At 41.9% G+C, this 22723-nt stretch overlaps 1 protein-coding gene across 1 annotated transcript; it reads left to right on the forward strand.

Annotated features, from left to right (window-relative positions):
- Window positions 1–16138: 16138 nt before the first annotated feature.
- On the forward strand, window positions 16139–22577 carry LOC113350234 (acyl-CoA-binding domain-containing protein 4-like). Its single transcript, XM_026594348.1, has 18 exons — window positions 16139–16412; window positions 16716–16786; window positions 16885–16948; window positions 17031–17102; window positions 17865–18056; window positions 18212–18289; window positions 18570–18677; window positions 18802–18868; window positions 18953–19014; window positions 19645–19784; window positions 20190–20316; window positions 20407–20521; window positions 20721–20809; window positions 20956–21039; window positions 21125–21301; window positions 21515–21685; window positions 21886–21945; window positions 22050–22577. Exons 1-18 carry the CDS (start codon window positions 16236–16238, stop codon window positions 22266–22268), a joined length of 2073 nt encoding a protein of 690 aa, XP_026450133.1. The 5' UTR covers window positions 16139–16235; the 3' UTR covers window positions 22269–22577.
- Window positions 22578–22723: the final 146 nt, after the last annotated feature.

The following is a 22723-nucleotide window of genomic DNA, read 5'->3' on the forward strand; positions in this document are numbered from 1 at the left end:
CGATACCAACCAGAGCTCCACCGCAGCAGCAATCACTACAAAGATCTACACGGAATCCCTTCATTGTCAAATCTCAGAAGACACAGTCAACCAAAAGGCCATAGCCACAACAAGGTCATCTACCCTTCGAGGGTGTAGCGCAAGAATATCATCACCTCTCTGTCTAGAAGATGCCTTCAACACTTTACGAGGCCGCGGTGGATCCCAAGCCTGCTCATAGGAAAACAGCTTCAGAAACTAAAGAAAAATGCGACTGGGGACTGCTCATCGCAGTCCATCCCGACGGTCATTAAAGATTCATGAGATAAATCCAGAGACGCGGCTGAAACATTTTCTTTAAGAAACAGAGGAATCCACGATAAACAACATAACTCTCTCATATTTACCTCTTCGCTATCCAGAATATTTTTTCCACGTGATATCCTGAGCATCCCAGCGTCACATCTAGAAGAGTACAATAAGCTTGTATCAAATCCCATGGACATGGATTCAAGGCGATGCAATGAAAGTATGCTACACATGGGTACTACCAGCATGAGACGATTTCACCCCCCTCAACCTGGTTATTTCTAATTTCAACATCATCACTGCTGAAGTTTTACGAGCCGCAGGAATTTCTCAACATGAGGTCGTACATGTGCATCAAAGACTCCAAAAGCACGCCACAAAAATACATTCACATATTCGACCATGCTATCAGATCTAACAGAAATATAACTGGGGACTGCTCACCGCATCCCATTCCATACGATAGTCCAAGATTCAGAAGCTGGTTCGAAGGATGTCTCTTGGAACAAAGTCCTTGAAGACTTGATAGCAGTACATTGGCAACAGAATGTCTCCCAACTCATCTATTTCATCATGTGGCTTCGGAAGATTTTTACCAAACAATCATCCACAACATATCATCATCGCGATCAGAAGGTCCAGACACTGAACAACCTAAAATCAAGGATGGACCGACAACACAACCACAATCTCCAAGGTTACCCCTGACATGATCGTTGCCGAGCATATATTTCATCCATGCATTCCAAGAATGCAATGGAGTTTGGTAAATTTTGGAATCTGCTGGAGATACACTGCAGACGAAAGCATGGATCCAGACGAGCAACAGAAAACAGAAGAGGGTCGATACCTCTTTTTCATGCGGATGGAATTTCTAGAGTTTGAACAGAATAAAGATTCCTTCTTTCTCCATGACCGAGAATAGATGACTGGGCGCGACTATGCCACCTCGGGCCCGCAACATCCCTCCTGAATTCTCCCTGAGTTTTACTGTCGGACTGTTTTCACCTCCTAAACGAGCTCAAAACCTAAATATTCCCGAGTTGGGAGATAGGAAATTCTTTTCCGATCGGAATAGAGGGGCGGACCGTCAAAATCCGAGTTCGTACGAGAATTCTACAACGATTTTAGTAAGGGGCGATAATTAGGGTTTCGGCATGCTAAACCCTAATTTGGACAAAGTCGTCATCCTTCCACGGAACTGAAGCCAGTCGTCATCCTTCCACGAAACTGAAGCCAGTCATCATCCTTCCACGGAACTGAAGCCAGTCGTCATCCCCCACGGAACTGAAGCCAGTCGTCATCTTTACACGGAACTGAAGCCAATCGTCATCCTCCCACGGAACTGAAGCCAGTCGCCATCCTTCCACGGAACTGAAGACAGTCGTCACCCTTCCATGGAACTGAAGCCAGTTTTCATCATTCCACGGAACTGAAGCCAGTTTCCACCATTCCGCGGACTGAAGCCAAAGCAGCACCAACGGCTCACGCCCAAGCCATGCCAAGCCCAAGCCAATGCTCGCGCCAAGTTCATGATAGCGGCTCCATTCCAAGCCGACCAATGTTAGCGGCTCCATTCCAAGCCGACCAATGCTGACGACTCCATTCCAAGCCGACCAATGCCGACGGCTCCAGTCCAAGCCGACCAATACCGACGGCTCCATTCTAAGCCGACCAACACCAACGCTCTATTTCACGCCAAGTCTATCCTAGCGGCTCCCTTCCAAGATGATGTCAACAGTCTGCATCTCAGCCAGCAACCATCTATACCACCCCGCGGCATAAAATTTACGCAAATCACCAACGCAAGAGCCATGGATTCTCTTTACCTCCCGAAAAAAGGTTAGTCGGATCTCCCTGACCATCTTTTCATGATTTTCCGTTTTGATTTTGCCCTTATCTGTCACCATCTCATGCTTACCTCGCAATAAGGCCCATGTTCCGAGCTAAGAAGGGGACTTAATGTTGATGGTGGTTTTTAGCTTAGGGTTAAAATCGTAAAACCTTAGTCTGACGTGGCGTCATTCTGTAAGGAAACGGAGCCGTGAGTACCAATATCTCCACTAGCACATTTATTGATCCTTTCAATACGTCTACGAGAAATTTACCAGGGTACCTTTTTTTTACATATATGCTATGTTCCACGACAGAACCCTCAATACTGACTGGCATCATCTCCGCACATGCTAGCCACGCATGCTGGACAAGCGTGTCAACCGCGTATGCCGTATATTCTAACTAGGGTTTCGACATGCTAAACCCTAATTTTCACACCTACATGGCCTTAGCCACGTCACCGCGCCAAAGGCATGCCAACCACACCTCCGCGCCAAAGGCATGCCAACCATGCCAGCCGCACCACCTGCCAACGGCATGCCAACCACATCTCCGCGCCAAAGGCATGCCAACCATGCCAGCCACACCACCGTGCCAACGACATGCCAATCATGCCAGCCACACCTCCGCGCCAAAGGCATGCCAACCATGCCAGGCGCACCACCGTGCCAAAGGCATGCCAACCATGCCAGCCGCACCACCGTGCCAAAGGCATGCCAGCCATATCTCCGCGCCAAAGGCATGCCAACCATGCCAGTCACATCTCCGCGCCAAAGGCATGCCAACCATGCCAGCCGCACCACCGTGCCAACGACATGCCAACCATGCCAGCCACACCTCCGCGCCAAAGGCATGCCAACTATGACAGACGTACCATCGTGCCAACGGTATGCCAACCATGCCAGCCACACCTCACGCGCCAAAGGCACAACCATGCCAGCCGCACCGCCACGCCTAAAACATGCCAAAGCCATGCCGGTCATGCCTCCATGCCGCTGGCTGCCAAACGGAGGGTTGCAACAATCAACGACTACCCTTCCCTATGACATGCAAATCTCAGCCGTACAAGTTCGCCACCAAACGCGTGGCAACTTCTGGCCCAATGCCAAACTCCACGGTTTATGCCAAAACCATAATTTGGCCGCGCCTAAAACATGCCAAAGCCATGTCGCCACGCCTCCATGCCGCTGGCTGCCAAACAGAAGTTAGCCACAATCAACGACTACCTTTCCTCCTGAGATGAAAATATCAGCCGTCCAAGACTGCCACCGAACTAAAAGACTCGTGACGACCTTTTTAGCCATAATGCCATATTCTTTGGTTTGTGCCACCAAAACCTAACTTTGGCCATGCCGCCATCCCTCCTGAATTCTTCCTGAGTTTTATTGTAGGGATGTTTTCACCCCCTAAACGAGCCCAAAACCTAAATATTTCCTAAGGGAAAGATAGAGAATTCTTTTCCGATCAGAATGGAGGGGCGGGCCGTCAAAATCCGAGTCCGCACAGGAATTCTACAACGATTCTATTAAAGGGAGCTAATTAGAGTTTCAGCATGTCAAACCCTAATTTAGACAAAGCCGCACGCTGACAGCGGATCCCTTCCAAGCCGCAAGTGATTCCCTTCCAAGACGCAAGAACTTCCCTTACAAAGCCGCAAGCGAGTCCCTTCCAAGCTGCACGCTGCCAGCGTCTCTCTTCCAAGCCGCAAGCGACTCCCTTCTAAGCCGCAAGAGACTCCCTTCCAAGCCGCACACTGCCAGCGGCTCCACTTAACGCCAAAGCCATGCCGGCCATGTCGTCTGCTGCCAAACGGAAGGTTGCAACAATCAACGGCTATCCTTCCTCCTGAGATAAAGATCTTAGCCGTACAAACTTGCCACCAAACGACTTGTGGCAATTTCTTGGCTTCGGTGCCAAAACCCTAACTTGGCCACGATGCCAAAACCCTAATTTGGCCACGCCAAAGCCATGCCGACCATGCCTCTATGCCGCTGGCTGCCAAACGGAGAGTTGCAACAATCAACGACTACCCTCCCCCCTGAGATGTAAATCTCAGCCGTACAAACTTGCCACCAAACGACTTGTGGCAATCTCTTGGCTACGGTGCCAACTCTTGGCCACGGTGCCAAAACCCTAATTTGGCCACGGTGCCAAAGCCCTAATTTGTCCACGCCAAAGCCATGCCGGCCATGCCTCCATACCGCTAGATGCCAATCGAAAGATTGCAACAATCAACGGTTATCCTTCCTTCTGAGATACAAATCTCAGTCGTACAAACTCGGCACTAAACCTAACGACTTGTGGCAACCTTTGGCTATGCTGCCAACTCTTTGGCCACGACACACACTTAAATATGCCAATCCTATGGTCACGGCGCCAAACCCTAATTAGCCATGCCAAGAGCATGCGCAAGCCATGCCAGCACCGTGGCGACGCCACTGGCTACCAACTGAAGGTAACCACAATAAAAGGCTAACCTTCCTCTCAAGATGCAAAATCTCGACTGTCGAAGTTCACCACCGAGACGGAAAGCCTCCCAAGCTCAACTTGCCAAATAATAGCAACATGCTACTATTTGAGGGTGAACACGATTTCTGCTGATTTTCGTAATTTCGGGTGTGTGGGTGAGAAACGAGTTTAAACCCTAAACAATGTACTACAAGGGAGTACTTTAGATTCGAGAGATCAATCTGTACAAATCCGGCCTAAACCAAGAAATGGCCATTCCAGACTTGCTTCGGTCACAAAGTGAAAGAGAAGGGTTGGTTTTGGGGAGGGAAGCGAAGAGAGTGTTGAGACCAGAATAGTTGATTCTGGAAGAGTACTTATTTCACGAATTGTATCAGAAAGTGGGAAGCTAACATGTGGAAAGCTAGCAAATATTTTCTGAGTGTTATATCCTCCCGACCTGAACTTGTTGTTCGGTTGAAATAGGTAAGACATCTTTATACAAGTCGAAGTGAAACGTACTCTGGTCTCGTAAGAAATGGAAACGGTTGAGTAAATGGAAGAAGCGGTAACGGGTAACGCCTGGAATTGATGTTTCCATAATGAAGGAAACGTTTCACCATTACTTCTTGTATTTACTAACCGCCTCATCCTTATGACACTGTCTTATAACGTGCGAAGTGTACGCCGCACGCTGTAAACCGCCAAACCAATACCCAACGAGCATCCCCCAGTTTGTGACATGTGTTGATGTCTCGAGTGTTTTCGTGGAAAACATGTAGTATTTTGTTGTTAGGAAAGTTGAGTTTGGGAGACTTTCCGGCTCGGTGGTGACCTTCGACGGTCGAGATTTTGCATCTTGAGAGGAAGGGTAGCCGTTGGTTATTACAACCCTTCGTTTTGTAGCCAGTGGCATGAAAGCATAGCCGGTACGGCTTTAATATGGCCTAGTTTAGGAGCGGCCAAAAGTTAGGGTTTTGGCTTTGTTTGGGCGCGACCAAACTAGGGCTTGGCGTCGGGCCAAAGGTTGTCATGCGTTAGCTGGTAACCTTGGACGGCTAATATCTACATATTAGATGGAAAAGTGGTCGTTGAGCTTCGCAAGCCTTTGTTTTGGTAGCCGTATAGGGAAGGCCGTCATGGTATCACGCGACAAGGTGGTTGGCATGCCATTGGCACATGTGGCATGGCTGGCATGCCTTGGCGCGGTTTGGGCGTGGCCAAAACAAAGGTTTAGGCGTTGGGCCAAAGGTTACCATGCGTTGGTTGGCGACCTTGGACGGCTAATATTTGCATCTTAGATGGAAGGATGGCCATTGATTGTCGCCAGCCTTTATTTTGGTAACTGCATAGGGAAGGCTAGCATGGTATGGCGCGACAAGGTGGCTGGCATGCCATTGGCACATGTGGCATGGCCGGCATGCCTTGGCGCGATTTGGGCGTGACCAAAACTAGGGTTTTGGGCCAAAGGTTACCATGCGTTGGTTGGCGACCATAGACGGATAAGATTTGCATCTTAGATGGAAGGATGGTCGTTGATCGTCGCAAGCCTTTGTTTTGGTAACCGCATGAGGAAGGCTGGCATGGTATGGCGCGACAAGTTGGCTGGCATGCCATTGGCACATGTGGCATGGCCGGTATGCCTTGGCGCGGTTTGGGCGTGACCAAAACTAGGGTTTGGCGTTGGGCCAAAGGTTACCATGTGTTGGTTGGTGTCCTTGGATGGCTGAGATTTACATCTAAGATGGAAGGGTGGATGTTTATTGTCGCACGCCTTCGTTTTGGCAGCCGTGAAGGGAAGACCGACATGGCATGGCTTAGGCGCGGAAAGGTGGATGGCGCGACATGTCATTGACACATGTGGCATGGTCGGCATTCCTTGGCGTGGTTTAGGCGCGTCCAAACTAGGGTTTTGGCATTGGGACAAAGGTTACCATGCGTTGGTTCGTGACCTTGGACGACTGAGTTTTGCATCTAAGATGGAAGGGTGTCCGTTGATTGTCGCACGCCTTCGTTTTGGCAGCCGTGAAGGGAAGGCCGGTATGGCATGGCTTAGGCGCGGAAAGGTGGATGACGCAGCATGCCATTGGCACATGTGGCATGGTCGGCATGCCTTGGCGTGGTTTAGGCGCGGCCAAACTAGGGTTTTGGCGTTGGGACAAAGGTTACCATGTGTTGGTTGGTGACCTTGGACGGCTGAGATTTGCATCTAAGATGGAAGGGTGGTCGTCGATTGTCGCACGCCTTCATTTTGGCAGTCGTGAAGGGAAAGCCGGCATGGCATGGCTTAGGCGCGGCATGCCATTGGCACATGTGGCATGATCGGCATGCCTTGGCGTGGTTTAGGCGCGGTCAAACTAGGGTTTTGACGTTGGGGCAAAGGTTATCATGCTTTGGTTAGTGACCTTGGATGGCTGAGATTTGCATCTAAGATGGAAGGGTGGTCGTTGATTGTCGCACGCCTTCGTTTCGGCATCCGCATAGGGAAGGCCAGCATGGTATGGCGCGGCAAGGTGGTTGGCATGCCTTGGGCACATGTGGTGCGGCTGGCATGGCATGCCATTGGCGCAGTGGTGTGGCTGGCATGGTTGGCATGCCTTGGCGCCAAGGTGCGGCTGGCATGGTTGGCGCGGAGATGTGGCTGTAATGGTTGGCATGCCTTGGCGCGGTAGCATGTGAATTAGGGTTTGGCATAGATGATGTCAGTCAGTGTTCAGTGTTCTGCCGTGGAACATGACCCATGTAAAAAAAAAGGGTACCCCGATAATTCTTACGTAGGCATGCTAATTGATTTAATAAATGTTCTAATGGTCATCGTAACGTCATGTCAGATGTACAGTTTTACGATTTTGACCCTAAGCTAAAAACCACCATCAACAGCTACACAAAACATTCGAGACATCAAAACATGTCACAAACTGGGGGATGCTCATCAGGATATTGGTCTGGCGGTTTACAGCGTGCGGCGTACACTACGCCCGTTACAAGAAAGTGTCATAAGAGTGAGGCGGTTAGTAAATACAAGAAGTAATGGTGAAACGTTTCCTTCATTATGGAAACATCAATTCCAGGCGTTACCCGTTACTGCTTCTTCCATTTACTCATGAGGAAGGATGGTTGTTGATCATCGCAAGCCTTTGTTTTGGTAACCGCATGAGGAACGCCGGCATGGTATGGCGCGACAAGGTGGTTGGCATGCCATTGGCACATGTGGCATGGCTGGCATGTCTTGGCGCGGTTTGGGCGTGGCCAAAACAAAGGTTTTGGCGTTGGGCCAAAGGTTACCATGCGTTGGTTAGTGACCTTGGACGGCTAAGGTTTGCATCTTAGATGGAAGGATGTCCGTTGATCGTCGTCAGCCTTTATTTTGGTAACCGCATAGGGAAGGCCAACATGGTATGGCACGGCAAGGTGGCTGGCATGCCATTGGCATATGTGGCATGGCCGGATGCCTTGGCACGGTTTGGGCATGACTAAAACTAGGGTTTTGGGCCAAAGGTTACCATGCGTTGGTTGGCGACCTTGGACGACTAAGATTTGCATATTAGATGGAAAGATGGTCGTTGATCGTCGCAAGCTTTTGTTTTGGTAACCGCATAGGGAAGGTCGACATGGTATGGCGCGACAAGGTGGCTGGAATGCCTTGGCGCGATTTGGGCGTGACAAAAACTAGGGTTTTGGCCTTGGTCCAAAGGTTACCATGTGTTGGTTGGTGACCTTGGACGGCTGAGATTTGCATCTAAGATGGAAGGGTGGTCGTTGATTGTCTCACGCCTTCGTTTTGGCAGCCGTGAAGGGAAGGCCGGCATGGCATGGCTTAGGCGTGACAAGGTGAATGGCGCGGCATGCCATTGGAACATGTGGCATGGTCGGCATGCCTTGGCGTGGTTTAGGCGCGGCCAAACTAGGGTTTTGGCGTTGTTCCAAAGGTTACCATGCGTTGGTTGGTGACTTTGGACGACTGAGTTTTGCATCTAAGATGGAAGGGTGGCCGTTGATTGTTGCACGCCTTCGTTTTGGCAGCCGTGAAGGGAAGGCCGGCATGGCTTAGGTGCGGTAAGGTGGATGTCGAGGCATGCCATTGGCACATGTGACATGGTCGGCATGCCTTGGCGTGGTTTAGGCGCGGCCAAACTAGGGTTTTGGCGTTGGGCCAAAGGTTTCCATGCGTTGGTTGGTGACCTTAGACGGCTGAGATTTGCATCTAAGATGGAAGGGTGGCCGTTGATTGTCGCACGCCTTCGTTTTCGCAGCCGCGAAGGGAAGGCCGGCATGGCATGGCTTAGGCGCGGCAAGGTGGATGGCGTGGCATGCCATTGGTACATCTGGCATGGTCGACATGCCTTGGTGTGGTTTAAGCGCGGCTAAGCTAGGGTTTTGGCATTAGGCCAAAGGTTACCATGCGTTGGTTGGTGACCTTGGACGGCTGAGTTTTGCATCTAAGATGGAAGGGTGGCCATTGATTGTCGCACGCCTTCGTTTTGGCAGCCGCATAGGGAAGGCCGGCATGGTATGGCGCGACAAGGTGGTTGGCATGCCATTGGCACATGTGGTGCGGCTGGCATGGTTGGCATTCCTTGGCGCGGAGGTGCGGCTGGAATAGTTGGCATGCTTTGGCGCGGAGGTGCGGCTGGCATGGCATGCCATTGGCGCCATGGTGCGGCTGGCATGGTTGGCATGCCTTTGCGCGGAGGTGTGGCTGGCATGGTATGCCATTGGCGCAGTGGTGCGGCTGGCATGGTTGGCATGCCTTGGCGCGGTAGCATGAGAATTAGGGTTTGGCATAGATGATGTCAGTCAGCGTTAAGGGTTCCGCCGTGGAACATGACCCATGTAAAAAAAGGATACCCCGGTAATTCTTACGTAGGCATGCTGATTGATTCAATAAATGTGCTAATGGTCATAGTAACGTCATGTCAGATGTACAGTTTTACGATTTTGACCCTAAGCTAAAAACCACCATCAACAGCTACACAAAACACTCGAGACATCAAAACATGTCACAAACTGGGGGATGCTCATCAGGGTATTGGTCTGGCGGTTTACAGCGTGCGGCGTACACTACGCCCATTACAAGAAAGTGTCATAAGAGTGAGGCGGTTAATAAATACAAGAAGTAATGGTGAAACGTTTCCTTCATTATGGAAACATCAATTCCAGGCGTTACCCGTTACCGCTTCTTTCATTTACTCAACCGTTTCCACTTCTTACGAGACCAGGGTACGTTTCGTTGCGACTTGTATAAATAGGTCTCACCTATTTCCACCAAAAAACAAGTTTTGGTCAGGAGAATACAACACTCAGAAATCACTTGTTAGCTTTCCCATCTGTTAGCTTTCCACTTTCTGATACAAGTCGTCAAACAACTACTCTTCCCGAATCAACTATTCTGGTCTCAACACTCTCTTCGCTTCCCTCCATAAACCAACCCTTCTCCTTCACTTTGTGACCGAAGCAAGTCTGGAACGGCCATTTCTTGGTTTAGGCCGGATTTGTACAGATTGATCTCTCGAATCAAAATACTCCCTTGCAGTACATTGTTTAGGATTCATACTCGTTTCTCACCCACACACTCGAAATTACCAAAATCATCAGAAACTGTTTTCACCCTCAAACACCTGCGTAACACAAACTTGAATCCTTTTGTGATTAATCACACACAAAACAGAATCTTATAACAATGGATTATCACAAGATGTCTTTAGATCCAGCAACGGTTCTAAAAATCTCGTCGATACTTTGATCTAGTTTGAGTGACCCTTATGTCAGAAGAGAAGGCTCTCGAGAATAATTAAACTATGTGCAATCAAAGTTTCAACAACCGTTAGTCAATCAAATCAATAATCGAAAACTAAAATAACAATGAAATTATCTAGTTTCTCACCAACAGTACTCGTAGAGCTTCTTGTCCCACAAAGGTCTTTAAACGAGTGGTCGTAAGAGATTTCACCTAATTAGGGTACTTTCCTCTACGGATAGACGGCTCCACTAGAAACAACACGAACGAAGTTTGCCTGGCTCTTAAGATAGTTTGTAAGAAATGCAAACTCAAGTATCTATAGTCTAATGTTGTTTGGACAACAAGGAAATTCCAAAATCGATAATACTCTCAAGATATGCACTAAAGTACCTAATTTCAGTTTTCCTATTTCCAATTAATGTCAAACAATGTTTTTGAAATCTCTCTTATATTTTTTTATATTATATATTAGTTTAGCACATTAACTAATAAACCTTTTCCAGGGGGATATGTTTTAATTGCTGGTAACTAAAACATATATACTTGAAAATCATAATTAAATGCTTTTCAATATTTCTGTTTGGGATCACCTTGAGCATCGAGGAATATCTTTAAACGATTAAAGGTAAGGGTTATGCACATGTTTATTAAATAATATCGACATCTAACAGTTTCTTTCATCTTAGCAAACCCTGATTACGAATTCACACACAATATAAAGAAATATGTGAATATTGGAAACTCGGTTTTGCTCTTGGGATCGGTTATACCATGACTCCCAAACTAAGTTATGTACGGTTATACCATGACTCCCAATATAGGTTGTGACCTTTTATACCATGCTTCCCAAAACTAGTTAGGATCGGCTACACCATGTCACTAGATATAGGTTATGACCGGTTATACATGTTTTCAAAACCTTTCCGCACGGTTCGGAGAACATTGAATTAGAATGAGAGCCACGGAACTCGCTTGATTCGCGGATTGGTCCGAATCGTAATTCACTTATGACTTCGTGTTCGATAGCTAGTTAGGATCGATTATACCTTATCGCACAATACAGGCTATGACCGGTTATAACTAAATACTCAACATAAGTTAAGATCGGTCCTAACTTGTCATCTTGCATTGGTTATCCAAATATTATTCAATGAAGAAATGGACCAACACACTCATGATTTCCCTTTCGATTATGAAACAAGTTCATACATCTACTTCCTTAAACCAATGTAATAATACATAGTTTTCTAGGATGAATTCATACTTATCTCCCGCACATAATAAAATAACTATATACATATATTATGTTGATGTCGTATTTACGAAGTTCAAAAGATAAACGTTATACTTCGTAATTTAATATAATTCCTTAATTATTTGATCATAATGTTATGACCAAGTCCAATCATTAGAGTGTCATAATAGCTCCGCATGTTATGTTTTCAATATAAAACGACTTGAAATATACGTTAGGAATGAAACAAGTCAACTCAGTATTACTAACCTCAAGTAGAAGGATGATGTCTTTGTAACAGTCGTTAGTTCTTCACATTCTTCAGGTCTTCAGAGTAATACTTGTAAGTCTTAACATTCCTATACTTTCTAGTCTAACCTAAATGAAGTTGACTCTAGTAATTAATCAAGCGACTCTAGATGAGTTTTGATACTAAAATATGACAACCAAACTTGATATATCAACGCTTGGTGGGTTCAACCGAGCTATGCTCTAACAATCTCCCTCTTTGTCAATTTTAGAGACAAAACTCTATTACATATGAAGATAAACAAATTACAAAATAATTCATTCTTCATACGCTTGATTCCAAGTTTCAACAACACAATGTCCTGCGTATATTCAAAAATAAATGCCGCTATTGACATTCGAATAACAAAATCTTTACTCCCCTTAAAGGAAATCTAGGCAAATATTCAATCCGAACATCTTTATTATTCCCCTTTTGTAGCATGAAATACTACACACCAATATGATATGTTTCCCCCCTTTAGTCTATGCTTTACTCTTTCGTTATATATAACGTTTAAGCACATATATCCTTTCCTAGTGATCATAAATCATTTGTTTACTCCATATATTTCTCCTCCTTTTTGTCACAAAAATGACAAACAAACGGAAAAACAAAATATCAAACCGAAAGGAACTTACAAATCCATAAAACTTGTACAACCTACAAGAAAGATAAGCACGAAGGTTTCACATATCATTTTATATAACCAATACCTAAACCGAAACTACAAAAGTAATCTTGTTTTAGTATGTTATCAAGGAAACAATTGCCCGATAAATCAACTAAGACAACTTAGTTCTTAACCGAACCGATTATGTATGTACCATCGCTTATTCCGATAAGACATAAATAAAGATCATAATTAACTCAATTTATCTTACCAGGTTCTAATTATTCATAGAATAACTTAGACCTTCCTTTAGGAAAGACAAACACCAGGTTAGTTAACTAGTTTTCATTGTCAAGAACTTCAATTAGACTTGAATAACCGAATACTACATTCGATAAGTCTAAACTAAGATCATAATTAACTTAGTTTTTCTTATCCGGAATCAAATGGACTAAAAAAATTATCCCGTATGTTTTTAAGAAAAAACAATAGATACAAATAAAATCATGTACTTGTTATAGTTTTTCTAAACCTAAAAGAATTGAATCACAATAATCGATCCATACATCATAATAGAAAATATCAATTGTACCAAATTTTGTTAAGAAAAAACAAAATATATGCAATAAAATCAAGCTTTTCTTAAACAGGAAAAACGTTTAAATAACAACAAAATAATTGTTACCTTGATTTCCGTATCCACTTCTCCCCATAAAGATATATTATTTAAGCACCAGTTCAATAAGAACTATCCCCCTGTTTATTGTCATCCTCTCGCAAAACAAAAGAACAACAACAAAAACAAAGCAACCTTTACCAGAGAAAGGTTGAATCGGCTTTAACCATTGCGTGATAACAAAAGTTTAAACCCAAAATCATATGTTATGCTAAACACAACTTATGTAAATATAAATTGATATCAACATCATTGTGACTTTCACACATGAGTTTTAATCATATCTCCTAATGATCCTTTGATAAAACCTACCTAAAAATGCTAGAACTTAATCCCGCCAAATAAAAAATCCACACAAATCATAATGGATAACACAATATGAGTTCGGAAATTAGGTTTTAACAAAAATCGAAACAAACATCTCATAAACCGAAAGCAATAGTATAAAAATATAACAATTCATCACAGGCTTTATGCAATCAGAACTATCAAATAATGAAACAAAAATTATAAAATAAAATTTATTCATTCATAATAAACGATAGTTTATTCGATTAGACTTTACAAAAAACATTGAACCAAATCAATAATTTGATTAGTCTATTCCTTAGATATAAGAAGTGGACTACTCCTTATTTTTTAACCACTCTTGACATTCCTTCTCTAGTCCGGACTCTTGGTATCCTTCACCTCTCCATAACTCTGTATCAATACCTAAGATACCTTGTAGAGTTTCTGGATCGTTTCGAGCAGCAAAGGCTAACTGTTTCTGAATATATTTCAATTTTTTACCAAGACGCAAGATGGAAAACATTATATTCTCGTCCTCAAAAGTATGAGAGGACAGAGCACCAGACTGTTCTTTGTTTTTTCCTCGAATCATTTGATTTATGGCTCCCTCAATGACAGCTTTAGTATACTTCAAATCACTAAGATTGTCACCCATTGCACATTCACAAAGTTTAGTGATGAGACATGGATATCCAAGATTTCTCTTTGAAACTGGAGAAGAAGTGCTCTCATACTTCTTAATCATTTGATTTATGATTATCCCACAGATATCAAGTTGTTTATCATCTTCTAAAAAAAAGTAGACAAACTCTGCAAACTCTTTTTCCCAGTCTGACTTGTCTCTTGTACTTGCAAAGATGGTTGCAATAACAACTTTTCCAAAAACCCTTAAATAAAGAGGTGTATCTTTAGTTGGTAATCTTCCTTTCTCCTAGTTAATCCATTTTCCAGTGAGATGGGTTTAAATGGTATCTGATCAATTTCAAAACCGGTAATCATATGATTACAATTCTCATTGTACTTGATAATATTCGAAATAATCTTTCGATCAACATAAATAAGATTACATCCAACAAGTGTGACAAAAGCAAACTTCTTATGATAAATATTGTGAATATTAACATGAAAGATTCTTATCACATCAGGTGAATAATTCTCAAAATCAAAAAGTTTTCCCCAGTTTCGATATTGAATAAACTTCACATAGTCATCATTCGAAACCTCTGAGACAAATCTCTTTTCAACAGTGAATTTCATTCCTTTGAGAATTTGATATTTGTCAAAACATGTGCTATCAATAAAATATTGGATGACCGATGGTCGTCCAACAAATATTGGATGGTCTTCTAATGAAATATTGCTTATTGGACAATCGAGTAATAAAAATGTTGGTAGCAGGACCGAACATTAGGTATCAATTAAAATACTGCTAGCTGAATCAATATGAAAATTATTGATGTTCAGACTCGATCAGAATTATCATAAGTCTAAAACCCTAATTTTAGGAAACCTTGGATCCAGGAGATAGAGGACTGTCCAATATGAGTAGAGAGACTGACCAATCAATGAATATAAGGATCTTCCATTGTTGGTGGAGAGACCGACTGAGCGGTATTTGGAGAATTGTCCCGATGTAAAGAGGGTTCACCAAAAAATGGAGGATTATCCAAAACTGGATTAAGGAATGTTGAAATAATAAAATAAAAGAGGATTGTCCCGCGCCTTCTTTTTTTTTTTTTAATTTTATTTTCCTTTTCCCTTTTTGCATAACTCTCCAAATCCCCATTCCTCCATGTTTTTGGGTGCTCATTCATGCATTAATACTAAGTACACTAGCATCATATTCTCGGGGCTTACTCGGTGGTCGCCCATATGGCCAAAATGTGCATAGTTATTACTAATCCGTGGAAATCAACTGAGAAAATCCGTGAATTGAAGTGACAAAATATTGCAGTGGAAATATAATATTTAGGAACTCTTGATGAATTTTACACTAGAATTAATTAATTAATGACTATACTCTAACAAGTAATTTGTCTATAAGCGTTATATTTATTCGAGAATCGAGGTATGAGATAGTGGAAGCATCATATTCGTTCTGAACATTTATTCTGTATAGTCAGGAAAAGTTGCGACATCCAAAAGACGATATCGCTCTATAGTAGATAGCAGACAATCCGTCTAGGAGCCGTCCAATCGTTTTCAATTCTACAAACTAAGTGAATAATGAGCCAGATGGTATATAGAAATATATGGAATATCGAGAGCTTAGCCAGGAAGGTCCCAATGTTACCGTCATATATTTATGTTTTGATGAGGTTATATGATATAAAAATATATGGAATATCGAGAGCTCAGTCGGGGAGGTCTCAATATTACCGTCATATATTTATGTTTTGATGAGGTTACATAATCAGTGGAAGATCGTTGTAACATGAGCTTTCGTGTTCAAATTATAAAATATATATATTTCATATATTTGTTTTATTTAAGCCGGGTCAGAAATATATAAAACTTGGCATCTTATGATTTTAGTCCTCCTCAAAATCCCCCATCAACGCTGGGAGGACGCGGACTCATTGACAGCTAAATCAGAAAGACCATGTTTATTCGGATTTAGGGTCGAATTCGGATCTTGTGGAATTTTGCATCCGTTTACGCCCCTCCCTAGATGGAATCGCGCTCAAAAGTTATGTCCATCCCTCAAGCCAATAGCGAAAAAAAAGTCATAAACATTTCCCTTCCATTTTTCCTCACCGTCTCTCACTCATCATCACCATCTCCATTACTTTCTCTCTCTAAAAAAATTTGAGAGAGAAAATGGCAACAACAACAAGAAGTTCATCGGGATTAAGTTATCCAGAGAGATTCTTTTCGGCAGCTTCTTATGTTGGATTAGGTCAATCTTCCTCAAACTCAAATTCATCTTCATCTAAATCACCGATCTCAAATTTTAAAAATGATACTGCTTTGTTACTATACGGATTATATCAACAGGTAAACTATTCATTCTAACTTCTTATTAGATCTACTGTAACACATCTGAATTTGTTTTCAACTGCCACATTATCTTTGTGCAATGTCAGTTATTCAATTCGCATTGAAATTTGGTTATCACCTTGAGATTTTGTTCAAAATACAACTAGATCACTGGATCTTATGATATGTAGCTGATTGGATCTTTACACAAATGAATTTTGGTTTTCGAGGTTTAGATTTTGGCGGGAATTTGGTAGAAGTATTGAAATCTGAATGTATCTGGAGAGTTTTGATCAGTCATATATGTTGAACTAATTGCAGGCAACAGTTGGACCATGTAATGTTCCGAAACCTCGAATCTGGAGTCCTACGGAGCAAAGCAAATGGACCAGGTTTACATGCATCATAATTAGCAGATACTCAATTTGGTTTTTAAATTTTCAGCTTTTTGATATTTTGTTTATCTCAAAGATGTTGTTTATATGTTCAGTTGGAATGGGCTCGGTAACATGGCTTCAGCAGAGGCGATGCGTCTTTTTGTGAAAATCTTGGAGGTAAATGCAGTTTTTAATGGTTTAGTCCTTTTTGTGTGGTTTTTGTTTTAGCTCATTATGTCTGGGTTGTTTCTTTGTCCAGGAAGAAGAGCCAACATGGTATTCAAAAGTGCCGGAATTTGTTATTGAGCCTCTTGTAGATGTGGAAATTAATGTGAGTCTTAAAACTTTAAAGTTCATAGTGTTGTATTTTTGTGACCAATCTAGTAGCTATATTTTGATTGCTACTCTTTATCAGATACAAAAACATTTTAACGAATCCTTTGTGGTTCACAGTTAATTGTGATCATCCTTACGTTCAGCTGACATTAGAACTGGCAAGATATTGTACTATCTCATGCCCATGCTTATCAACCTTAACTTATAAGTTTTCTTAAATAAATGTTATAACTGTGTCGTCGTATCTACACTACGTAACCTTGTCTTCTGGAAGTACAGCTTAGCTCGCACTATTCATTCTTTATTATTTTAATAGCTGGGTAACACCTTCTCTTTGCTCATCACCTTTGCGATAATGACATGGGTACAAGTACCATTGTGCGACACTGGTACTGGCTGCCCAGCAAAGCGAGCTCAAAATGTGGGGGACCAGGGAGAATAGAAACATTCTTGCTTTAAGTAGTTGAAGACCTATCTCTGGCCCAAATAAAAATTAGGACAAAAGATCTTTAGAAAGTTAAAAAAATCAGGTCTGGTTTAAGTTCCTCATACCTTAGTTGTCTCTAGGTTTTGTGAAACATAAAGGATAGAGGAGACCTCAAGATCCAGTGCAGTGTCCACCAGTGTCTAAACACTAAACAGCCTTTTTTTCTATGGCCCTGCAGATTTCTTCCCTGAATATTCATTACAGTGTCAGCTACATACATCTTCTTCCACTAGACTACCTAAAGGTTATACTTCTCTTGGTCTCTTGCAGAATACAAAGATGGAGTCAGTTGCTCCAAACGGTAACCATTTTCCGGAACCAAAAACCATTTCCACTGAAAATGGCATCCTTGCTGAGGCTCAGGATAAGGATGTTGTCACAGAAGGCATTGGTTCTATTGCTGTGTATGATCAATGGATTGCTCTTACAGTATCTGGTCAACTCCCAAAAGCGCGCTATGAGGTATCAGTCCTCTACTTATGTGTTGACTTGAGCATAACTAGTTAGCTTGAGATTTTTGCTACAGTTGTACTGTAAAAGGGAAATATTACCATGCATCTTTTTTTGAACTTGATTTTGTAGTCGAGTTATTAACTTAGACTTCTGTGTCCATGCAGCATGCTGCAGCTGTAGTTCAAGACTCGATGCATGTATTTGGGGGAAACCACAATGGTCGTTACCTTAATGATCTTCAGGTATGCAAGTATGCTTTGTAGAGCTCACTTAGAATTGGCCTCATATTTGAATCATACCACTGAACAGTAAGTAAGCACAATGAAGTTCTGTAATCCGTCACCCCTTCATTCAACACCTTTGCAGAGTTAGTCGTGAGGGAATTTTGAAGACTTAACATCATTATACATTTTGGATATCTAATTATATATTTGGTTTTGTTGATATCAAAATCTATTGGACCTTTAGTCGTTTAAGGTAGCTAACTGAAATGTGTTTTCTTTGTTTCTGTGAATAATGCAGGTCCTTGATTTTAGAAGTTTGACGTGGTCCAAGGTCGAGGTTAGCGCAAAACCAGATTCTTCAGAAGTGTCTCCAGTACCTCTGCCTCCCTGTGCGGGCCATTCCCTGGTTAGTATGGCATTAATTTCTTTATGAATCTTAGGAAACAAGCTTCAGCATATCACTATTATCTTTGCTGATCATGTGCATTATCCAATGCCCATTCAAAAATACTTATTGCTTTTGTGTATAGATACCATGGGAAAACAAGCTTATTTCAATTGCTGGTCATACAAAAGATCCTACCGAGACTATCACAGGTTGGCTTATATTGACGTTATGTTTGGTATTCCATAAAAGTTATAGTCCTCCACCTTTGTATTAATATTTATTCTCCATGGCAGTAAAGGCATTTGATCTGCAGTCTTCTACTTGGTCGACATTAAGAACTTACGGGGAACCACCGGTATTTCGTTTACTTGCAAATGGTTGATACTTATGTTTCAGTAGGATGATATTTTTTGTCTTTTTTCCACATTGAAAATGTACCACTTTGATGTTGTAACATACTGTCTGCATTAGTGCACTTCGGCACTTTATTACGAGGTACCAGACTCCCTAGTTGGTAGAGCCTTTCATTGATAATATATAAATATCACGTCCTTAACTTTATGACCAGTTTATATACTGTCTGCGTTAGTGCACTTCGGCCCTTTATTATGATGTACCAGGCTGCCTAGTTCGTAGAGTCTTTCATTGATAATATATAAATATCTGGTTTGTAACTTTATAACCAGTTTATATATCAAACATTGTCCCGCCTCTGAGGAAGAAAAAACTAGTTAACTATTGAAAACCTAGATTTTGCTGATGCTGATCAGAGTGTTATCAGTTGGGGTATCACTTCCTGGTCATTTGTTTCTCCTCGTGAAGATGTTCAGTTCCCGGTTCTTCATATTTTTGGAATTTTCCGCTACGTCCATTGTTCATAATATTAAGTCACAACTTGCAAGGTCATGTTAGATATTACGTGTTGTGCCTTATTTTTATTGCTGTTTCTAGAGAAGTTCTGAAACGTCGACTTGTAATTTTTCAGATCTCACGTGGAGGTCAGTCTGTGACGCTTGTTGGAACTACTTTAGTCATATTTGGTGGTGAAGATGCCAGTAGATCTCTCTTGAATGATTTGCACATTCTTGATCTTGAAACCATGACCTGGGATGACATAGATACTGTGTAAGTGGCTTGTATAACTTCTGATGGATTCTCCTTGTTAGTCACCCAAGCTTCAATACTATCACATTATATTTGGTTGGCATCCTAGAGTGAAAGCAGATATTGGCATGACATCTCAACAGTTTTATCTTCTAGTTCTCTATTTGGTTGTCCGTGAACTTTACTTCACTCATTATATGTAACTTATTATTGTTGTACGAAAAACTCACCTCATAGAAGAAGGCTTATCTTAGTAACGTGATTGTTTGAACCTGTGGGATAATTTGTTTTGTAGCATACTGAATGGTGTTTCTCATTAATCAACCCCCTGAACATATTATACTTATTGTTGCTGTGCTTAAGAAACAAAGCTTTAGAAGGTCTACCTCATATTGGTTTCATTGTGTTTTACCTATTATTTTGCAGGGGCATGCCTCCTTCCCCAAGGTCAGATCATGCTGCTGCAGTGCATGCAGAGAGATACCTTCTCATCTTTGGTGGGGGTTCACATGCTACATGCTTCAATGATCTACATGTCCTTGACTTGGAAACGGTAAGGGAGCCTCCTTAGAGTGGAATAGTTTTTATATTGCCTAAGAGACACTCTTTCTAGTTTTCCAATTCTGATTTGTCTTTTTTGCAGATGGAATGGTCAAGACCGAAGCAACAGGGTAGCATACCAACTCCACGAGCTGGACTTGCAGGTGTAACAGTTGGCGAGAATTGGTTTATTGTTGGTGGAGGCGATAATAAAAGTGGTACGTGGTAATAAGCTTAATTTCATTAAGTTTTTTAATAGTTTCAATTGTGACATGTACAATCTGTATGTAAATTGCTCTTTAGTCATCATTTGGCATAACTATAATACAGTGAGTAAAACGGAACCTTAACATAAAATGCCGTCTCTCTGATTTTCGTAAACTGTTCTTTTTTTTTTTTTTTTGTATATTCCTGCAGGTGCCTCAGAAACTGTAGTTCTTAACATGTCAACGCTTGTCTGGTCAGTTGTAACAACAGTCCAAGGACGTGTTCCTATTGCTAGTGAGGTAAGGGTTTTTTTGAATTTTTCTATTACTAGGCAAGTTAGAGCGAGGAAAAGGCAATCTAATCACTCCATTGCATGGCTAAGCCATCCTTTCTTTCATGCAATTGAATTGAAAAGGTTGTTTCTGAATGTTTTACCTGCCTGCAGGGCCTAAGTTTGGTGGTGAGCTCCTATAATAGTGAAGATATCCTAGTGGCTTTTGGAGGATACAATGGGCGATACAATAATGAGGTCCAGAGTAACTATAATTCTGTTGTACTTCTTTTATATCTGACTTAGTTTTTTCCCCTTTTTAATTCCGTTTGCTGATAATTAGGTTAATATTCTTAAACCAAGCAACAAGTCAACATTGCAATCGAATATAATGGAGAGGAGTATGCCCGACAGTGTTGATGTGCATCATGCAACAAATGCTACAAGAGATGGGGAGTCCGAGTTTGAATCTGGGAAAATAAGGGAAATTGTCATGGACAATGTTGACTCAGATCCCATGGTAAGCGAACTGTGGACGTGTTCAGTTTTAGGGTTGATGTTAAGTTCATTTTTGCAATGAACTCCTCCACCGCAGGTAGTACCTGCATGGATCTTACTTAAATTATAAAATCCAGAGAAGATTCTTGCACGAAGATCATTGTAATCAATTTTGTTTGACAAATGTTTTTAAAGTGGAATGTTTGGTCGCTAAAGCTGGTTTTTACTCTGCCAGGGATCGGGTAGGCACAACATTAAAAGCGGTGAACACAGTGAACGGATTATAGCAGCCCTAAAGACAGAGAAAGACGAAATAGAAGCTGCATTTACAAAAGAGCAGTTGCAAACCCTAAAACTGAAGCAAGAGTTAGCAGAACAATATGGTCGAAATACAGATATTAGCGAGGCAAGCATTTTAAACTTGGTCAAATGTTTCAATCCCCTCGGAAATGAGCAATCAAGATGGATAAAACTGAAATTGTTTTAGTTGTATTTTGTAGCACATTTGTTTACAAAATACTCTTGCAAATAAGTTTGGGTTCTGAATGACCCTTTACTCCAACCCTGAATTTGTTGTTTCCTTTTTCTTTCTTTTTTGGTTTGTAGGAACTTCAATCTGTTCGTGCCCAGCTTGCTTCTGAGCAGTCGAGGTGTTTTAAACTCGAGGTATTTGGTTACCATTGTGACTCACTTTGTTGAGCTTTGATATAAAGCCTCTCATCCATATATTCTGCCAAGGTCTATACTAATGATGTGATTTGAATCTGCAGGTTGATATTGCAGAGTTACGGCAAAAGTTGCAAACAATGGAGACCTTACAAAAGGAGCTTGAACTCCTTCAACGACAAAAGCTTGCCTCTGAACAGGCTGCTGCAAATGCCAAAAAGCAGCAAAGCTCAGGCGGTGTTTGGGGTTGGATTGCAGGAAACCCTACTCCTCGTAACCGAAAATCCGAAGACGATTATGACGACGAGGATGAAGATGCCTGAACTAGTTTCAAATCCAAACCCAGTTATAGTCGCTTGTAGTTTTTGTTTAATATCTCATTTTTGTTCTTTATATTTGATTATTTAGTTCCACACTAACTATTTTCTCAGCGTTAACTCGTTCTTTCTAGTGATGGCAATAAGTTTTCAGTTGTATCTGTTATAATAGATCTCCCAGAAAAAGGTTTCTGTAGATGTTCTTTTTTTTTTCCTTGTAAATTTTACTGCTGTCTGGTTTTATTGAAGTTGTATACGGGACAGAAAGAGATTATTTTGATGAGTTAAACAAAGAGATTAAATCTTTATGATGTATTGGATGTGTTAAAATTCACTAGAAATGCAGATCCTTGAGAACTTATATATGCCTGAGAGTCGCATACAGATTCAATTCTCTCCTGATTCATGAATCTGACTTTTATAAAGCTCACTCGGAATCGGGGGGACTGGTTTGTCCTTCG

The sequence above is a fragment of the Papaver somniferum genome, chromosome 2, assembly GCF_003573695.1.
Source record: "Papaver somniferum cultivar HN1 chromosome 2, ASM357369v1, whole genome shotgun sequence".
NCBI lineage: Eukaryota > Viridiplantae > Streptophyta > Magnoliopsida > Ranunculales > Papaveraceae > Papaver > Papaver somniferum.

Bases quoted from the DNA above. Each gene is read 5' to 3' on its own strand.
- LOC113350234 (XM_026594348.1), top strand. From the start codon at position 16,236: ATGGCAACAACAACAAGAAGTTCATCGGGATTAAGTTATCCAGAGAGA. The intron at 21,040-21,124 runs GTCCAGAGTAAC...GCTGATAATTAG, and splicing joins ATGGGCGATACAATAATGAG to GTTAATATTCTTAAACCAAG. The intron at 21,686-21,885 runs GCAAGCATTTTA...TTTGGTTTGTAG, and splicing joins GAAATACAGATATTAGCGAG to GAACTTCAATCTGTTCGTGC.